The sequence below is a fragment of the Molothrus aeneus genome, chromosome 24 (genome assembly GCF_037042795.1).
Source record: "Molothrus aeneus isolate 106 chromosome 24, BPBGC_Maene_1.0, whole genome shotgun sequence".
Classification (NCBI taxonomy): Eukaryota; Metazoa; Chordata; class Aves; order Passeriformes; family Icteridae; genus Molothrus; species Molothrus aeneus.
Genome location: NC_089669.1, coordinates 4,568,584 through 4,587,729, shown reverse-complemented (window position 1 = coordinate 4,587,729; position 19,146 = coordinate 4,568,584). Strand labels below are relative to the sequence as shown.

At 54.2% G+C, this 19,146-nt stretch overlaps 2 protein-coding genes across 3 annotated transcripts; both read left to right on the top strand.

The window, feature by feature from the left end:
* The first annotated feature begins 673 nt into the window (after positions 1-673).
* On the top strand, positions 674-4,515 carry LOC136566099 (peptidase inhibitor 16-like). The gene is made up of 5 exons (XM_066565058.1): positions 674-826; positions 2,113-2,325; positions 2,971-3,080; positions 3,359-3,447; positions 4,406-4,515. Exons 1-5 carry the CDS (start codon positions 674-676, stop codon positions 4,513-4,515), a joined length of 675 nt encoding a protein of 224 aa, XP_066421155.1.
* A 4,192-nt stretch (positions 4,516-8,707) lies between these two features.
* Positions 8,708-17,627, top strand: LOC136566256 (peptidase inhibitor 16-like). 2 transcript variants are annotated; one of them, XM_066565326.1, is made up of 6 exons: positions 8,708-8,794; positions 9,203-9,448; positions 11,863-12,081; positions 12,339-12,448; positions 13,649-13,737; positions 16,340-17,627. In XM_066565326.1, exons 2-6 carry the CDS (start codon positions 9,296-9,298, stop codon positions 16,480-16,482), a joined length of 714 nt encoding a protein of 237 aa, XP_066421423.1. In that variant the 5' UTR covers positions 8,708-8,794; positions 9,203-9,295; the 3' UTR covers positions 16,483-17,627. The 2 variants fall into 2 exon arrangements, with proteins under 2 accessions (XP_066421423.1, XP_066421422.1); XM_066565325.1 differs by lacking the exons at positions 8,708-8,794; positions 9,203-9,448; positions 11,863-12,081; positions 12,339-12,448; positions 13,649-13,737 and adding an exon at positions 14,661-15,992.
* Positions 17,628-19,146: the final 1,519 nt, after the last annotated feature.

Here is a 19,146-nt window from a genome sequence, read left to right as displayed (position 1 = left end):
ACCTCAAGACAAGAAAAAAATTCATCCCATGGAGGGTGGCAGAGCACTGGAAGAGGTGCCCAGGGAGTTATGGAGTCTCTCACTCTGGAGATATCCCAAACCCACCAGGATATGTTCCTGTATCACCTGTTCCAGGTGATCTTGCAGAGGGGTTGGACTGGATGTTTTCAGAAGGCCCTTCCAACCTGAGCTATTCTGTGATTTTGAGAAAAAGGACAGGAGGTAAACAAGGGGACCCATAACTGAGGGCTCAGGGGATGGCTGAGGTTTGGAGCAGCAGAGGGGTTGGACTGGATGATTTCCAGAGGGCCCTTCCAACCTCAGCTATTCTGTGATTTTGAGAAAAAGGACAGGAGGTAAACAAGGGGACCCATAATGGGGGTCTCAGGGGATGGCTGAGGTTTGGAGCAGCAGGGGTTTGGATGAACAATGCCAATCCAGGGACTGGGATTCAGGCATGGAGAGTGACCCTGCATGTTCGTTGGCACCAGCCCAGTGCAGCCTCTCTATCAAGGCTGGTATGTGACACGGGTGTGTCCCACGTGGCTCCAAAACTCTAATAAATACATTTCCTCCCCAATCTTCAAGCTGTTGGGTGTTCCTGGCTCTTGGGAGGTGCTTTAAATCCGACTGCCAGAGCCGTGGGCTGCTGAGAGCAGAAGCTGCCTGCACGATGCTGAGCTCAGGTCTTCCTCCCGTTCTCCTGGTGCTCTCAGTGCTGGAGCTGAGCTGGTGCCTGAGTGATGAAGAAAAGAAGATCATCTTGGATGAGCACAATAAATATCGCTCCCAGGTCTCTCCTCCTGCCCAGGCTATGATGAAGATGGTAAGTGGCTTTTATTACAGAGGAATATTGGGGTGTTTGTGTGGTCCAAGGCTGGATCTTAATGCAAGGAGGGGTCAGGGAGTTCCTTAGGGGAGGCAGAGCAATTCTCATCTAGGGTTACAAGTAGGTGTAATGGAGGGGTTCCCAAAACTGCCTCTAAAGAGAAGAGTTTCCTTTACCTTTGGAGTTGTCTTTGATCATTTTCTGGAAGTTCCTAAGCGTGATGTGAGTCCCCAGATGCTCTTCCATGAGAATGATGCAGCTCTCGCTCACATGAGTGCCTGCTGGAGCTCCCTGTGATGGCAGGAAGGGCAGGTGAGACCCTGCCATGAGCAGGTGCCATGACCTGGAGACTTTGCCATGGTCATTGCCAAGAGTGGTGGGGGAATCCTGCTGTGTGGGACACCACACAGTGCTCTGTATTTGCATCAAATTCAAACATGTTGGTCAAGTCTGTCAGTTATTTGGGCCCATCATGCTCCTACTCCTCCCCATGCCTTGTGCAGGGCTGCCTTGGATGTGAGGGATCCCCCATTTTGCTTGAGGAAATCAAATCAGGTCCCACATCACATGTGGCTGCAGTGGGAGCAAAACCGAGCTCTAGATCTGGTGCTTTTTGTCTTGCTCAGACTCTTGATTTGATTAGAACTTGGCTATGAAGTTTTATCTTGCACCACATGTGATTTTTCCTTATTGTTTGCAAATCATGGGGAGGAGGAGGACAACTGTTTATCCTGGAAAGTTGGAGCCCTTTCCTTTTTGGGTCACAGTCTGTTTGGAGGACATCTCCCTGCCTGAACCAGAAGTTGCCCAGAATGAGTGAAGCCTTTGTGGGCTGGGAAATGGAAGTTTAACAACCAAACAAAGCCAAAAATTCAGGGAGAGGAGACCTAACCAGTGACTGCAGAATCAAAAGGGACAGAGCCAGAACCCTCAGCACTCTGATGGTTTCTCCACGCTGAGTTGAGAATGCTCCATGATGGTGTTAGATAAGCTCCAGGAGATGTTGTGAGAGTTGTGCTGGTGCCCTGACCTTCTCCTGCTTGAAGAGATGCAGAGAAGTGCATCTAGGCCCAGAATGGGGGCCCAGGCAGGTTAAACCAAGGCTTGTGCTGAGGCTGACCATGGAGCTCCCCTCTCCTGAGGACTGTGCTGGGCAGGGGTTTGAATTTTCCTCATGAATGGGGAAACTTTGGCCAGACAGAGCAGGGGTCCTTGGTGAGTGCCTTGTTCCTGTTGGAGAGCCCAGTGTCCCTCCCTGTGTGCTGACACCGAGCTCCTTTCAGACCTGGGACACCGACCTGGAGGTTGATGCTCAAAAGCATGCAGAGAAGTGCATCTGGGGCCAGAACGGGGGCCCAGGCAGGTTAAACCTCTTTGCTATACCTTCAACCCTGGATGTAAAATTTGCCATTGAAGGATGGAACAGTGAGAGGAAATTCTTCAACCTGACAACATCCACGTGTGTCCCCGTGCATTCGTGTGACAACTACGTCCAGGTACCAGCTGCTGGGGTGGAGGGACTGTTGGGACAGGAGCTGGAGCAATGCCCAGTTCCTCTCAAAATCTTTGCAAAAGGACAGGGAACCAGGTGGGATTCACAATGATAGATGCAGACCTGGGCATGGTGTCAGCCATGAGTGGCCTTTTGGAGAACTTTTTTGAGACAAGCTCTGCAGCCCTTTTTTTTTTGGCTGCTCAGCAGTGCCAACTCAGTGCCAACTTGTCTTGGGTAGAAGGATGAGATCTGAGTGTTTCTTCACAGCTTGGGTGGGAGCAAGGAGGAGAAGAGATGATGGTGGTAAGTGGGTGGATGGATGGATGGATGGATAGATGGATGGATGGATGGATGGATGGATGGATGGATGGATGGATGGATGGTTGGTTCCAAGACCAAAGCAGAGGTGGTGATGTTCTGCCTGGGTAGACTATATGGTAGGAAAGCTGTGGCACTGGAATATATGGCCTTGGGAAGGTGGTTCAGACAGGGGTGAGGGGTAAGATCCTGAATGCCAAAGCAAGGTGGGAATAGGGATCTGGGGCACATGCTGGGAGATGAGGAAGATATTGGAGCAGCCTTTAAGGCCAGAGGAGAGACTGCCTTCAGCCTGTCCCTTCACCTTCAACCCTGGTCTTTGCCTTAGGTGATCTGGGGAGCAACAACTCGTGTTGGCTGTGGGAGCAATTATTGTGAGAAGATCGATGGAATGGAAGGAGAGAACTTGCACCTGCTTGTCTGCAACTATTATCCCCCGTAAGTCCCAGGCCCCAATGTCCATCCCCTGCTCTGTTCTGAGGGGGATGAGGGATCTGCTCACCCCCCAGAGTTGTCTGCCCTGGCTTTAGCTGCCTTGGGGTCAGGCTGGTGAGTAAACAGCCCTGACAGGCCGTGGCAGGAGACCAAGACCTGTTTTCTACATTAATCCCAAGTTTTGCCTTGGCTGGGATATCCCAGCTGAATCAGCCCCCTCTCTGGGATGGGTGTTTCCCCTTTCCTCATGTCTTCTTTATCTTGGCATTTTCTGCTTCCAGGAGTAATCTAAAGGAGAAAAAGGCCTACCGGGAAGGACCCTCGTGTAAACTGTGTCCCAGGGGTACAGTCTGTGTGAACAACCTGTGTGGTGAGTGAGCAGAGCCACACGTGGCCCTGGGGGGGATGTTGGGACTGAGACCCCGGGCTGGTCTGAGCTCTGAACCCTCCCAGAGCTGTCAGGAAGCCCCTGAACTGCAGTTCCAGGGCTGGACCATGAGACAGGACAACTGCCTTAAGATAAGGAGGGGCTTGTACCCTGTTAGGCAGCATTATTTGCCCCTTGCATGGCAGGAGGTTGTGAGGGCCATGAGATGTCTCCAGGTTGGGAACCCCAGAGTGGGGGATGGCCCAGAGTGACCTGAGAGGGGTTGGCTGCTGTTTCAGCCCCTTGTTGGTTTCTGCTGGTCCTGCTCAGTGCAGGGGATCCATTGAGGTGAGCCAGCCCTAACCCATGGCACTTTTCATCTCTGCATCTCTTTCCCCCACCCTAACAGCCCTGCCAAAACTCACAGCCACAGCCAAAACAGAACCCTCAACATCAGAGGCCATCATAATTACAGCCAAGCCACCATCCAAAAACTCACTTCCAGCCACAATCACAGCCAAGCCACCCCCCACAGCCACACTGCCAAACACAGCCAAGCCCAAACCCCCAAACTCTCACCCATCACAAGAGCCAAACCAAAACCTGCCACCACTGTCTCAACAACAACCCCAGCCAGGCCAAAACCCACAACACCCAAACCCACCACAACTCTGGCTAAGCCAAAATCCACCCCAAGTGTGGCTAAGCCAGTATCTGCTGCTACAACACCAGCATGTGCCATAATGTCAAAGACACGACTGAAAACTGCCACAACCACAAAGCCAGAGCACAAAGACCTGATCCTGATGAGGCAACCAGGATCACCCTTTGAGCCCAAGTTAGACCCATCTCCAGAGGTTGAGGCAGGCAATGGAGAGCTTCTTAGCTCCTTCACTAAAGAGGATCTTCTACTCTAACTTCATCTTGTCTTCTTTTCCTTCCATATCTGCCCTGCACACAGCAAAACCGGGGACAAACTCGGATCCGCCCAGAGGAGGAGCCCCCAGTACCTGCTTGGACCTTTCGCTCTTCCTCCTCCCCAGTGCCATCCTGGTGGGCCTTCTGCTCTGAAGGGTCTTCCTCAGCTGTCCCTGCACCCCTCACCAAGGCTTTTGTCAGCGCTGGTTGTTCCACAGCCCTGGCAGGCTCAGGAGCTCCTTGGACAATTCCCACGCTCCCTCCTTGCGCTGCCTTCTCTGCTGCAGCCCCAGAGAGCCAAGGGCAGCTGATGCTGGGGCAGCTTTGTCCCCTTCCTGAGGAGACCTGAGGGCACGAGGGTGTTTGCCATAATGCTGGTGACTTTGGATGCTTCTCCTTTTTCCTGGCTTCTGTTCCATTTCCAGGCCGGAATTGTTGAGCTCTCCCACTCACCCACAAACCCATATGGCCAGCAGGCCCTGCCACAGCCTGACCCTGGGGACAGCAGGGTGACTTGGGGACAGTGAGACATGGTGGTTGGCTTTGGTGTTTGTTTCCCACAGAAAGGCTTTTTTCCCTCCCAGTGTGTTTCTTTCAGTTTTGGACATATTTTATCTCTTTCCTATCTTCTCCAAATAGGGTGGCTTTTTTGAGGATTTGTTTCCTCCTGGTTCTGGTGTAGCTCTGGCCAGTACTGCCCAGCTGTTCTCCCCTCACCTCTTCACACTCTGCAGCCCTTGCCTCCCCCCTCTCTCTTGCTCTCTGGCACATATCCCATTCCTCAGTCACTCCAATGCCACAGATTTATTTTTCGTGTGTGCCTGCACCTGTGCACACACAGAAGAGAAACCTTCAGAGCTGAGAGAGGCCACCAGCTCCTTCATGTAGCTTTTCCCTGCATGGCTTCATTGCATAATTTCAGTGTATTTAAATTTAAATACAGACCCTGCTTGATGTGTAACTTGTGTGTGTGTGCTCAGGGAGAACAAATCCCCAAGTGTGCCTGTACAATCTGAGCTCCAGAGGTACAAGTGATGCTGTTACAGGTCACTGGTGGCTCTGCTGCCCAGCAGCCCCAGCAGTGCAGCAAGAGCCCAGCTGGCTGCAGGCTGCTCTGAGCTCCCAGCCCAGCCCAGCCCAGGCAGGAGGTGACCAGCAGATGGCACTGGGAGAGGCACCGCTGAGAACTGGGCACCTCAACTCGCCCCCACACCCTGCCCGAGCTCTGAGCTTTCTTTCACTGCCAGCCTCAGGTGTAGTTAAGAATCAGATTCAAAATAACCTCGTGCCCAGGTGCCGTGGCTGCTTCTTATCTCCTGCTGCCGCTGTCCTGGGGGAGAAATCCCTGCCTGCCTTGCGGACAGGTGATAAAAACACGGCCCCAGAGGCGGCTCCTCAGCCCTGTGAGGGGAGAGGGCTCGGAGCTGGGAGTGCATTTCAGGACCTCGTCTGCTTTTGCATCTGTGTGAAGGACAGTGTGGCATTCCCTAGAAGTTCCCTAGAAACTCTACCAAGAGCAGAAAAACATTTCTCCTCCCAGCAAGACCAGGGCACTCGGGCAAGCCCTGATTTTTTGCAGGGCTGGATCCCCCAGCCTGCTGAGAGCCATCGAGGCAGAATGCTGCTGCTGATTATCAGCCACCAACAGAATTCCAGGATGGCAGTGTTTTATCACTGGTGTGGGGCTGTGAAAACCCTTGAGTTTTGTTTTCCTGGAGGTTTTGACTTGTGGGGACAGGCTGTTGTGCAAGGACCTATTTATAGAGATCCTTGCAGCAGCAAACTCCAACCCAGAAGGAAATCCGCTTTCCTCTTGCCCTGCTCCCCGGGACAGCAGGGCTGAGCCTGCCCACACAGGCATTTGGGGGCCTGGCTTCATGCTGAATTTGGGGGTTTAGGCAAGGGCAGGGTTTGGTGTGGTACACAGGGGAGTGCACAGAAGCATTCAAGGGAGACTTTCTCAGCATTTCCACTCCATTTCTGGGCTTGGCATAAAGGGGACTCTGGCACTGAGGTGACCCTGGCAGAGATATTCTGCCAGCTTCTTACACCCTTGTGGCCATTTTTTCTGGGAGGAGGAGAAGGCATTACCCATCAGCCGTGCTGCCTGGGGTGAAATGGTGGCATTTGTGGTGTTTGTGAGGCCTGGCTTCTTTATCAACCTCACCTGCTGGTTCCCTCTATCCCAGGGCCTGTTTCCAGTCCATTGCAACCATCTGCAAAACTAAAACAGGAGGGCAGTTCTCCTGGGAGTAAGGAATCTAATTTTTCCCAATCTGCCAATGTCCAGTCTGCAGCACAGCTTCCAGAGTAGCTCCTGTCTTCAGCTATCAGAGGGGAGTGGTGCTCACACCTTCTGCATTGCCAGGGTGGGAAATCCACAGTGGCAAAACTGGGATGACCAAGGGTAGGTTTTGATACCTTGGCCAAAGAGCTGCAAGTGAGCCCTGGTCATTTTCCTCATCCTGAGCTCCAGTTTCACAGATCCTTGGAAAGGCTGCAGGAGGCTGGGACCTCCCTAGAGAGTCTGGTGTTCCTAGTGACCTGCTGAGCTGGAATTGGGTGGGAATGGGGCTGTTCCTGCAGCTGTTGAGGCATTGTGGTGACAGACACAATCAGATGAGTCACAGATGGGGTGGCTTTCCTCACCTCAGCTCTCCTTGGCACTCACTGTACTGGTTTGGACAGTACCCCACTGTCACCCTGCCCAGCTCAGAGGAATTCCCCATCAATACTTGTGTCCCAGCATTTTTAAATAATAGAATGGATGAATGGTGTGGAAGATGATAAACTCCTCCAGAGCTCATAAACCCAGGCGAGTAGGGAGAAAAGAGAGATCCTGTTACTCCCACAGCACAGCAGGAGCCTGTTAGACACCAGCCAGCCCCACTGGAGACCTCGAGATGTGAGTCAGTAGAAACTCAGGCTTGGTCACTTCTGTGCAGAGTGGGGCCTCTCTGGAGGCACCAGGCTGGAGCAGAGCCTGTCAGGTGTGGGTGTGTGGCTCCTGTCCCTGTCCCCATGCAGTGGCTGCTGCTCCCTGGGGTGGGAGATGGGCTGTTCCTTGAGTGAGCAGAAGGAAAGCTGCATTCCACACACACTTACCTAATGCCGGCTGGACACGAGTCTCAGCTCCAGGGTGGGGCTTGGACCTTGCACTGCTAATCTTGATGCTTCTGACACTGGCTCCAGAAGAAGCTGTCACAGCAGGTTGGGAGTTGAGAAATGGCCCTGCGCCCCTTTGGCAGCCGCCCTGCACTAGCCAAAGGCATCAGCTCTTACTCACGTTTCCCCATGAGCCACATGCCCTGGTGATGACTCCTCCAGGGCTGTTTGCTCTTCCCCACAAGCTCTGTGAATCCCAATTTCCTTCATCCTTGTGGCCATGTTATCTCCTGCAGGGCTCAGCCAGGGTGCTGTAGTGCCAGGGCCTATGGGGAGCCTGGCCCTGCATCTCCACATCACCTTTGGAGAGACCAGAACCTGCACTGGTCCAGTGGAAGGTGTCCTGCTCATGGCAGAGGGGTTGGAAAGAGATGAGCTCTCAGGTTCTTCCCAACCCAAACCATTCCATGGCTCTGTGATTCTCAGCACTGCCTTGTTCCTTGTAAGCCAGGCCATGGTGAGCTGGCCAGCAGGAGCTGGAGCCCGTGTTGATGTTTTCTAGATGTTTCTCCAGGGCTCCAGAGATCCAACAGCAAATGTGTGGAGGTTGTCTCCATCAAGAGACAGATTTGCCTTAGCAATACATGGGAAGCTCTGGTTTGACCATCAGGGTTGAAGACCTGGTGAGATCTTGGCCTCAGACCCCACTTGCAGGAATTGTTGGACAATTGAGGGCATGGCTGACTGCAGAGCTAGTGAAGGACAAAGTAATCCACAGAGCTCAGAGACCTGGGGGGCAGCAGCAGAGCAGTTGTGGTGAGAGAGGTGACCCGTGTGGCCCAAAACCGGAGGAAACCCGACAGAGCCTTGCCTGGGGACTGGGGAGGGGAGGCAGAGCCGGCGGCTGTGATGAACTTGGCTCGGCTCTCAGAGCTGCCCACCCGCTGATCCTCTGCGATCCCAGCGGAGCTCCTGGAGCCGGGCCGGGCGGTTGCACAATCGCAGATGGGAACCGAGGCTGGAGCAGCCCGGGGGGCTCGGCCAGACCCGCTCCGGCTGCGGGGCTGCGGGACACGGGCGCGGAGCCCCCCAGGTGTCTGCGGAGGGAGCACAGCCTGGCCCCGCAGAGCCACGCTCTGGTTATTCCAGCCGGCCACAGCCTCCTGTTTGGGGCCATCTCAGCTCTGTACCCCGCTCTTCCTCTCCTGCTCCCCCCTCTCCTGATGGTTCAGGGCAGAGGCATCAAGCTCAGCTTGCCCCTGTTGCCAGCAGGCTGGGCAGCCCAGGGGCTGTTCCTCAGCTGCCAAATGCTGTCCCCATCACAGAGGTGGGCTCTGCCTCTGTCTGGGGAGTTGCAGTGCTGCAGACTGCTCTCAGCAATTGCATCCTGCTGCCTTTGTTTCTAACGCAGCTGCATTCCAGGCACGGGGGAAGACCCGTGTGAAAACAGGGCTTTGTCAGTTGCTGTGGGATTGTTGTTACAGATTAGGAGAAATGGAACAGGAGGTGGAGGAGAGGACCCGTAACTGAGGGCTCAAGGGATGGCTGAGGTTTGGAGCAGCAGAAGCTTGGATGAACAATGCCAATCCAGGGATTGGGATTTAGGAACAGGGTCTGTCCCAGGGAGAGGACCCTGCGTGGTCGTTGGCACTGCTGCCTCTCCATCAAGGCTGATATGTGAGATGGGTGTGTTCTGCATGGCTCCAAAACTCTAATAAATACATTTCCTCCCCAGTCTTCAAGCTGTTGGGTGTTCCTGGCTTTTGGGAGGTGCTTTAAATCCGACTGCCAGAGCCGTGGGCTGCTGAGAGCAGAAGCTGCCTGCACGATGCTGAGCTCAGGTCTTCCTCCCGTTCTTCTGGTGCTCTCAGTGCTGGAGCTGAGCTGGTGCCTGAGTGATGAAGAAAAGAAGATCATCTTGGATGAGCATAATAAATATCGCTCCCAGGTCTCTCCTCCTGCCCAGGCTATGATGAAGATGGTAAGTGGCTTTTATTACAGAGGAATATTGGGGTGTTTGTGTGGTCCAAGGCTGGATCTTAATGCAAGGAGGGGTCAGGGAGTTCCTTAGGGGAGGCAGAGCAATTCTCATCTAGGGTTACAAGTAGGTGTAATGGAGGGGTTCCCAAAACTGCCTCTAAAGAGAAGAGTTTCCTTTACCTTTGGAGTTGTCTTTGATCATTTTCTGGAAGTTCCTAAGCGTGATGTGAGTCCCCAGATGCTCTTCCATGAGAATGATGCAGCTCTCGCTCACATGAGTGCCTGCTGGAGCTCCCTGTGATGGCAGGAAGGGCAGGTGAGACCCTGCCATGAGCAGGTGCCATGACCTGGAGACTTTGCCATGGTTTTCCAAGAGGTGAAAAGAGGGAATCCTGCTGTGTGGGACACCACACAATGCTGGGTATTTGCCTTTGCAGGTGAAGATACTTTTATCTATTGGAGAGAATGTCAACTTACCAGTAAAGGTCTTTCAGTTATTTGGGCTCATCACACTCCTAATCCTCACCATGACTTGGTGTCTTAGAGATGCAGGATCCCCTATTTTGCTTGGGGAAATCAAGTCAGGTCATCAGTGGGAGCTGTAGTAGGACCAAAAACAAGCTTGGTGCTGGTGCTGCTTTTTGTCTTGCTCAGACTCTTGATTTGATTAGAACCTGGCTATGAAGTTTTATCTTGCACCACATGTGATTTTTCCTCACTGTTTGCAAATCACACAGAGAAGGACAATTGTTTATCATGCAGAGTTGGAGCCCTTTACTCTTTGGGTCACACTGTGCTTGCAGGACACCTCCCTGCCTGGCCCAGAAGTTGCCCAAAATGAGTAAAACCTTTGTGGGCAGGTAAATGGGAGCTTAACAATTAGAAGAAGCAAAAAGTTAAACTCAGGGAGAGAAGGCCGGACCAGTGACTGCAGAATCAAAGAGGACAGATCCAGAATCCTCAGCACCATGATCCCATGGGACCCACCAGACACAGCAAACTCAGAGTATCGGGGCTTTGGAGCCAAAGTCTTAGAGAAAGCCTGAGGGAAATGATCTCTCAGGGTCCTTAAGTCAATTCCTGTCCTGTGGGGGCTGCTCCTGGCTGAATCTTTGCTTGCAGCCCCTGTGCTTTGAGATGCTCTCTCTGCAGCTTCTGCTCCTGCTTCAACACACAGGACCTGTTCTTGGTCTGGGGCCAAAGGCTTTTTCATTTTGAAGTCCGGCAAATGTTTAGCTCACAGCAGCCCTGACGATTCCTCAGCAGAGGTTTTCCATGAGAACACCATCCTCACCTCCCTCCTGGGACCTTTGCTTGGGCTGAGTTTGCTCTGGATTCACCTGCTGCCGTGGCACTGTGCCTGGCTGAGGTCACTCTGTGCTTCCTTTTGGGACATGGGGCTGCTTGCTTTGGAAATATTCAGTTGAAGGGGGGGAATCTGTAGCCTAAAGCCCCTTTGCTAATGAGGCAAATCTGCAGGTGTGAGTCCCCCGTTTATGGAGCCCAGCTCTGTGCCAGAGGGAGAGGGGTGTGTGCTCCCCAGATTGGGTCTCCAGCCATCTCTGGCAGCGTGGCTTGGGGCCGTGGTGGGAGCTGAACCAACACTCTGTGTCCCATCCAGGTGTTTCCTCCCCCCAGTGCCTTCATGCCTGTCCTCATCCCCTCAACACCCCAATGGTGCCACGTCCTCCTGTCTGGCACCTTTTGGATCCTGCCCTGGCTCTGTCCAGGAAGGTTCCCCTCAGGACCCTGTTTGCAGGGCCAAGCTGCTCTCTCCATCAAGGATGGTCCAAACAGCTGCAGTGCAGGATTCCCCATATGCATGCCTGTGAGAAAAGCTCTTCCTCCTCCTCCTCCTCCTCCTCCTCCTGTTCTCCTCCTGCACATCCCTGTGGCCAGGGGCTCAGCTGGTGGCGGGGCTCCTGGCTGGCGGCCACATCTCGGTTCCAGGCAAACAGATGATGCTTCCAGGAGCCTGTGCTCCCAGGCTTTGTTCAGCTGCCAGGAGAGATGTGTCCCATTCCCCTCCCATCCCCACCCTGGGTCAGGAGGGATGGCCCCAGACCCTTCTGGTGTGACCCACAGTGGGTTTCCTTCTTTCTTCCATGACTTCATGGTTTCTGCACGCTGAGTTGAGGATGCTCCATCGTGGTGTTAGATGAGCTCCAGGAGATGTGGAGAGAGTTGTGCTGGTGCCCTGACCTTCTCCTGTTTGACCCATAAACCAAGGTTTAGTTTGTGCTGGGACTGACCATGGAGCTCCCCTCTCCTGAGGACTGTGCTGGGCAGGGGTTTGAATTTTCCTCATGAATGGGGAAACTTTGGCCGGACAGGGCAGGGGTCCTTGGTGAGTGCCTTGTTCCTGTTGGAGAGCCCAGTGTCCCTCCCTGTGTGCTGACACCGAGCTCCTTTCAGACCTGGGACAAGGAGCTGGAGGCCCTTGCTCAATCCTATGCAGAGAAGTGCATCTGGGACCACAACAAGGAGAGAGGCCGACGGGGAGAAAACCTCTTTGCAATGGCCCCAACCCTTGAACTGGAATTCGCCGTGGAAGACTGGAACGGGGAGGAGAAATTCTACAACTTTACAACATCCACGTGTGTCCCCGGGCAGATGTGTGGCCACTACACCCAGGTACAGCTGCTGGGGTGGAGGGGTGGCTGCTCAGCAGAGCTGGGTGTCAGATTTTCTCAGAGAGATGAAGTCTGAGTGTTTCTTCACAGCCTGGGTAGGAGCAGAGATGGTGGTGGATCCTGAGTGCCAAAGCAATGTGGGGATATGGGATCTGGGACACAGTCTGTGGGATGAGGAGGTCTTTGGAGCAGCCTTTAAGGCCAGGGGACAGTTGCCTTCACCCGATCCCCTCACCTCCACCCTGGTCTTTGCCTTAGGTGGTCTGGTCAAACACGCATCAGATCGGCTGCGGGGCACATTTCTGTGAGAAGATTGATGGAATTGAAACAGAGAACATGCACCTGCTGGTCTGCAACTACTATCCCCCGTAAGTCCCAGCCCCTGCATGGATGGTGCATCTCAGTGGGGTTTCTGTGCTGGAAATGCCCTCATGTCACAGCAGGGTTTGTCCTTGGTCAGAAATAGAAGTTCCAAATAATGCTGCTATTATCTTGGGTTGGTCCCAGACTAAGGAAGGGTTGTCGGGAGATCCTGGCCCATGATTGTGACTGCTGAGTGCTGGTTCAGCTCCTGGAACACACCCAGGGAGGGCCCTTCTTCCCCAAGAGCTGCTCAAGGCTGAGGTGGCAGTAGCTGAGGGTACAAACTCTCCCCTGCCCCGGGCCTTGTTCTTCCCTGGGGTGGAGAAGCCCTTTTGCAGCAGCAGGAAGGGTTGGACGTGGGAGGAGAGCTGGGCACCGCCTTCCCAGCCCTTGGACCAGCCTTGGCACCACTGGCTTGGAGCTGCTGAGAGCACCAAGACTGGCTGGTGGCTGCAGAGCTTCCTGGGGTCTGGAGTAGAAGTGAGACAGAATTCCCTGGCCCGATGTCCATCCCCTGCTCTGTTCTGAGGGGGATGAGGGATCTGCTCACCCCCCAGAGTTGTCTGCCCTGGCTTTAGCTGCCTTGGGGTCAGGCTGGTGAGTAAACAGCCCTGACAGGCCGTGGCAGGAGACCAAGACCTGTTTTCTACATTAATCCCAAGTTTTGCCTTGGCTGGTATATCCCAGCTGAATCAGCCCCCTCTCTGGGATGGGTGTTTCCCCTTTCCTCATGTCTTCTTTTGTTGCAGTGTGATGCAGTGGCTGTCTCAGTCATCCCGGTTCTTTTCCCAGGTGTGCCAACAACCTCTCCCTTCCCCTCCCTTGCCCCTTGCTGAGTGCTGTCCATCAAACTTGGCATTCCAACAGAACAAGAAAACCCCGTGGTTGCTGTGTCTTTTAACCCCAGGGAGAGGGGGAGGGAAGGGGCAGGGATCCCACCAACCAGGTAAGGGAGGGGAAGTCTCAGGGGACAAATGACACCTGGATGGCCCAATGTCCCCAGGGCTGAGAGGCAGCTTTTGAACTTCACCAATCACACGGACGACGCCCTTGCTGGAATGCCAAGATTGACAGACAGCACTCAGCGGGGGCAAGGGAGGGGAAGGGAGAGGGCATTGGCACACCTGGGGAAAGAACCGGGATGACTGAAAAAGGCTATTACATCACACCACAACATTCTTTGTCTTGGCATTTTCTGCTTCCAGGGGTAACATGAAAGGCAAGAAGCCCTACGTGGAAGGACCCTCATGTGAAATGTGCCCCACGGACACAGTCTGTGTGAACAACCTGTGTGGTGAGTGAGCAGAGCCACACGTGGCCCTGGGAGGGATGTTGGGACTGAGACCCCGGGCTGGTCTGAGCTCTGAACCCTCCCAGAGCTGTCAGGAAGCCCCTGAACTGCAGTTCCAGGGCTGGACCATGAGACAGGACAACTGCCTTAAGATAAGGAGGGGCTTGTACCCTGTTAGGCAGCATTATTTGCCCCTTGCATGGCAGGAGGTTGTGAGGGCCATGAGATGTCTCCAGGTTGGGAACCCCAGAGTGGGGGATGGCCCAGAGTGACCTGAGAGGGGTTGGCTGCTGTTTCAGCCCCTTGTTGGTTTCTGCTGGTCCTGCTCAGTGCAGGGGATCCATTGAGGTGAGCTGAGCCAGCCCTAACCCACGGCACTTTTCATCTCTCACCAGAACTCGTTGTAGGAGAGACCACTCCGGCCTCTGTGACAACAAAGGCAAGGCCATCCACCCCAGCCACAGCCAAACCAGAGCCCACAGCCAAACCTGAACCCTCAGCCACAGCCAAACCAGAGCCCACAGCCAAACCAGAGCCCACAGCCACAGCCAAACCTGAACCCACAGCCGAACCAGAGCCCACAGCCAAACCAGAACTCACAGCCAAACCAGAGCCCACAGCCAAACCTGAACCCTCAGCCACAGCCAAACCAGAACTCACAGCCAAACCAGAGCCCACAGCCAAACCAGAACCCACAGCCACAGCCAAACCACAGCCCACAGCCAAACCAGAACCCACAGCCGAACCAGAGCCCACAGCCAAACCTGAGCCCTCAGCCAAACCACAGCCCACAGCCAAACCAGAACCCACAGCCGAACCAGAGCCCACAGCCAAACCTGAGCCCACAGCCACAGCCAAACCAGAACCCACAGCCGAACCAGAGCCCTCAGCCAAACCAGAGCCCACAGCCAAACCAGAGCCCACAGCCACAGCCAAACCAGAGCCCACAGCCAAACCTGAGCCCACAGCCAAATCTGAACCCACAGCACCAGTTCACACCACAGCTGAACCTGAACCCTCACCAGTGTCCACCACAGCCAAATCTGAACCCACAAAACCAGTGTCTACCACAGCCAAGCCAAAACCTTCCAGCACAGTCCCAACAGCAACCCCAGCCAGGCCAAAACCTACAACAGCAGCAGCCAGCACAGCCATGGCCAAGCCAAAACCCACCGTGCCAGCAGCCACCAGCACTGCAGCCAAGCCAAAGCCCACCACAACTGTGGCCAAGCCAACACCCAGCACAGCAAAACCCAGCCTAACAACCACTGCCACTAAGCCAACAACCACCACAGCCACCAAGACAACATCCACCCCCCTGAAAGCCACCACAACAAACAGCACCACCAAACCAACACCCACCACCAAACCAACACCCACCACAACCACCACCACCAAACCAACACCCACCACACCAAAATCCACCACCACCACCAAACCAACACCCACCACACCAAAATCCACCACCACCACCAAACCAACGCCCACCACAACCACCACCACCAAACCAACACCCACCACACCAAACACCACCACCACCACCAAACCAACACCCACCACACCAAAATCCACCACCACCACCAAACCAACACCCACCACACCCACCACCACCAAACCAACACCCACCACACCAAACACCACCACCACCACCAAACCAATACCCACCACACCAAAATTCACCCCAACTGCAGCTAAGCCAAAACTTGCTGCAGCCACAGCCAAACCAATACCCACCACCCCAACATCCACCACCACTACAGCCAAGCCAGCACCTGCTGCTACAACACCAGCACCTGCCACAACAGCAAAGACACAACTGAAAACTGCCACAACCACAAAGCCAGAACCAGAAAGGCCTGATCCTACTGAGGCAACCAAGATCACTCTTTCCTTTGAGCCCACCTTAGACCCAGATTATAAAGTATCACCAGAGGTAGACACTGGAGAGCCTCTTAGCTCCTTCACTACAGAGGATCCAGCCTTATTAGAAAGCATGGGCACAGCCTTCAGCCCCAGATCAGTCCCAGAAATACAGAAAGGTGTCAAAGAGCATGAGAAAGAGAAATCAGCCTTTCCCAGTCCATCTCCATCCCTCAGCCAAGCTGTTCCAGAGATGAAGCTAGGTTTCAATAGAGCTGAGCTCATAACCCCCTCCAAGTCCGTGGTCCTCAGTCCTGAAGAGCCCACGTTCTTGCGCTTAACATCATCCTCCAAAGACAAAAAAGGGCCGAGCCCCCATTTCCAGACCTCCCTCTCAGGTAAGGCGACCGTGGAGTTTGTCCCGGCATGGACACTTGGACATTCAGGGATCCCCAAGCAGCATGGAGAGGGCTTGGGAGGAGCAGTGTCAGACTGGTCCTTTGGATCCTCCTCTTGTATGTGGCACCAAGCCTTTCCCTCACTCTCTGCTCTAACCCTGAGGGGCTGTTGGATGTCTCGTCCCTGCAGCATGGTCCCGTTCACAGCCTGCTCCCACTAACGCACAGCTTCCCTGGACCAGAGCTCTGCTGCCTCACGGAGCACGTCATCGCACACCTGCATGAGTGGGAGCTTCTCTTCTGCCAGATCTTCCCCTCTAACTCCACATTCTCCTCTCGTCTTCCAGCAGGTGCCGTGGACACCGAAGAACTGGAGACAAACTCGGACCAGACAAGTGCGGATCCGCCCAAAGGAGGAGCCCCCAGTACCTGCTTGGGCCTTTCGCTCTTCCTCCTCCCCAGTGCCATCCTGGTGGGCCTTCTGCTCTGAAGGGTCTTCCTCAGCTGTCCCTGCACCCCTCACCAAGGCTTTTGTCAGCGCTGGTTGTTCCACAGCCCTGGCAGGCTCAGGAGCTCCTTGGACAATTCCCACGCTCCCTCCTTGCGCTGCCTTCTCTGCTGCAGCCCCAGAGAGCCAAGGGCAGCTGATGCTGGGGCAGCTTTGTCCCCTTCCTGAGGAGACCTGAGGGCACGAGGGTGTTTGCCATAATGCTGGTGACCTTGGATGCTTCTCCTTTTTCCTGGCTTCTGTTCCATTTCCAGGCTGGAAGTGTTGAGCTCTCCCACCCATCTGCCCATGTGGCTGGCAGGCCCTGCCACAGCCTGACCCCGGGGACAGCAGGGTGACTTGAGGACAGTGAGACATGGTGGTTGGCTTTGGTGTTTGTAGATGAGACACAGTGGTTGGCTTTGGTGGTTTTTTCCAGCAGAAATGCTCTTTTCCTTCCCAATGTGTCTGTCTCAATTTTGGACAAGTTTTACCTCTTTCCCTTCTTGTCCAAACAGAGTGGCTGTTTTGAGGATTTCTGTTTCCTCCTGGTTCTGGTGGAGCTCTGGCCAGTACTGCCCAGCTGTTCTCCCCTCTCCTCCTCACTCTCTGCAGCCTCCTCCCAAGCCCCAGATTCATTTTACGCCTGTGCCTGCACCTTTGTGCACACACAGAAGAGAAACCTTCAGAGCTGAGAGAGGCCACCAGCTCCTTCATGTAGCTTTTCCCTGCATGGCTTCATTCTTTGCATAATTTCAGTGTATTTGAATTTAGATACAGATTCCTCTTGACGTGTAACTTGTGTGTGTGGGGTCAAGGAGAACAAGTCCCCACTTGTGGTGGTACAATCTGAGCTCCAGAGGTACAAGTGACATTGTTAGAGGTTATTGGTGGCTCCTGAGCCTGTTGCAGGACCACTGGCATTGTCTGGGCCACTGTGTTTTGTTACCCCAAATCTCTCCTCCCTTCACCTGAGGATTCCCAGTCAGGTGTGTTAAATATGTGCCAAGCTTTGCAGACAGATGGAAGGAAGATAATGGGGAGATGCAGCCCCTTCTCTGGTCATTGCAAACTTTCATTTCTTACAGATGAGGTGGAGGATGACCTGAAGGCCATTATTCAGATCCTCCACTGCTGCTCTGTCCTGTGCATCCCCAGAGCATGCACTGAATAAATCCTGTTGTGAAAGTCTGTTCACTCTCTCTCTGGGGGATCTGGACACCTGGGGGCTGCTTACTATTAAAAATGCTCTTAATTATGTGCTTACATAGAACTGCTAAAAGACAACATGACTTCTGTGGGTCCTGAAGGGGTTTTTTGGCTTTCCAAAAGCATCCATGTGCTGCCTTTTGTAAGGGTGTAACTTAATGTTTTTAAACCTTTGTAAAAGCAGCAGGAGGTCATGGGGATTGAGGATGACGTAGGGAATTTTTCTTGAGCATCCAGCTGAGTGTAAAGTAAAAATGTGTCCCCACCAGGAATTCTTGGGCAAGGCAAGCAAGAGAAAAAGAGCTCAGAGCAAAACAAGAAATAAAAACTATGGCTGGAGCACATCTGGTTCTCTGTTTTAGGAAGCCTAGCACAAGTCTCTCACACCCTAAACACAATTTCATCTTTGCAGCACAGAAAAAAAGTTAAATTCCAAGTGTAGATCCCCAGATTCTGTTTTTGCCGTGTTTTCACATCAGAACATCCATCTGGGAGCAGCATAAGGGACAAGGACCTTGAGAGGCAGAATCAGCACTGAAGTGATGCTGGTATCTGACTTTGCCTTTTGCTTTTCCCCATCCTCCTGCTTTTCCCAGCAGAGCTGTCCTGCAGCTCCTCATTCCCCTTGTCCCGAGCCCCTCTGCAGGAGCCGGGCAGCACCGGCAGTGCCGCAGGAGCCCAGCTGGCTGCAGGCTGCTCTGAGCTCTGAGCCCAGCCTAACCTAACCCAACCCAGCCCAGCCCAGCCCAGCCCAGCCTAACCCAGCCCAGCCCAGCCTAACCCAGCCCAGCCTAACCCAGCCCAGCCCAGCCCAGCCCAGCCCAGCCCAGCCTAACCCAACCCAGCCCAGCCCAGCCCAGCCTAACCCAGCCCAGCCCAGCCCAGCCCAGCCCAGCCCAGCCTAACCCAGCCCAGCCCAACCCAGCCCAGCCCAACCCAGCCCAGCCCAGCCCAGCCCAGGCAGGAGGTGACCAGCAGATGGCACTGGGAGAGGCACCGCTGAGAACTGGGCACCTCAACTCGCCCCCACACCCTGCCCGAGCTCTGAGCTTTCTTTCACTGCCAGCCTCAGGTGTAGTTAAGAATCAGATTCAAAATAACCTCGTGCCCAGGTGCCGTGGCTGCTTCTTATCTCCTGCTGCCGCTGTCCTGGGGGAGAAATCCCTGCCTGCCTTGCGGACAGGTGATAAAAACACGGCCCCAGAGGCGGCTCCTCAGCCCTGTGAGGGGAGAGGGCTCGGAGCTGGGAGTGCATTTCAGGACCTCGTCTGCTTTTGCATCTGTGTGAAGGACAGTGTGGCATTCCCTAGAAGTTCCCTAGAAACTCTACCAAGAGCAGAAAAACATTTCTCCTCCCAGCAAGACCAGGGCACTCGGGCAAGCCCTGATTTTTTGCAGGGCTGGATCCCCCAGCCTGCTGAGAGCCATCGAGGCAGAATGCTGCTGCTGATTATCAGC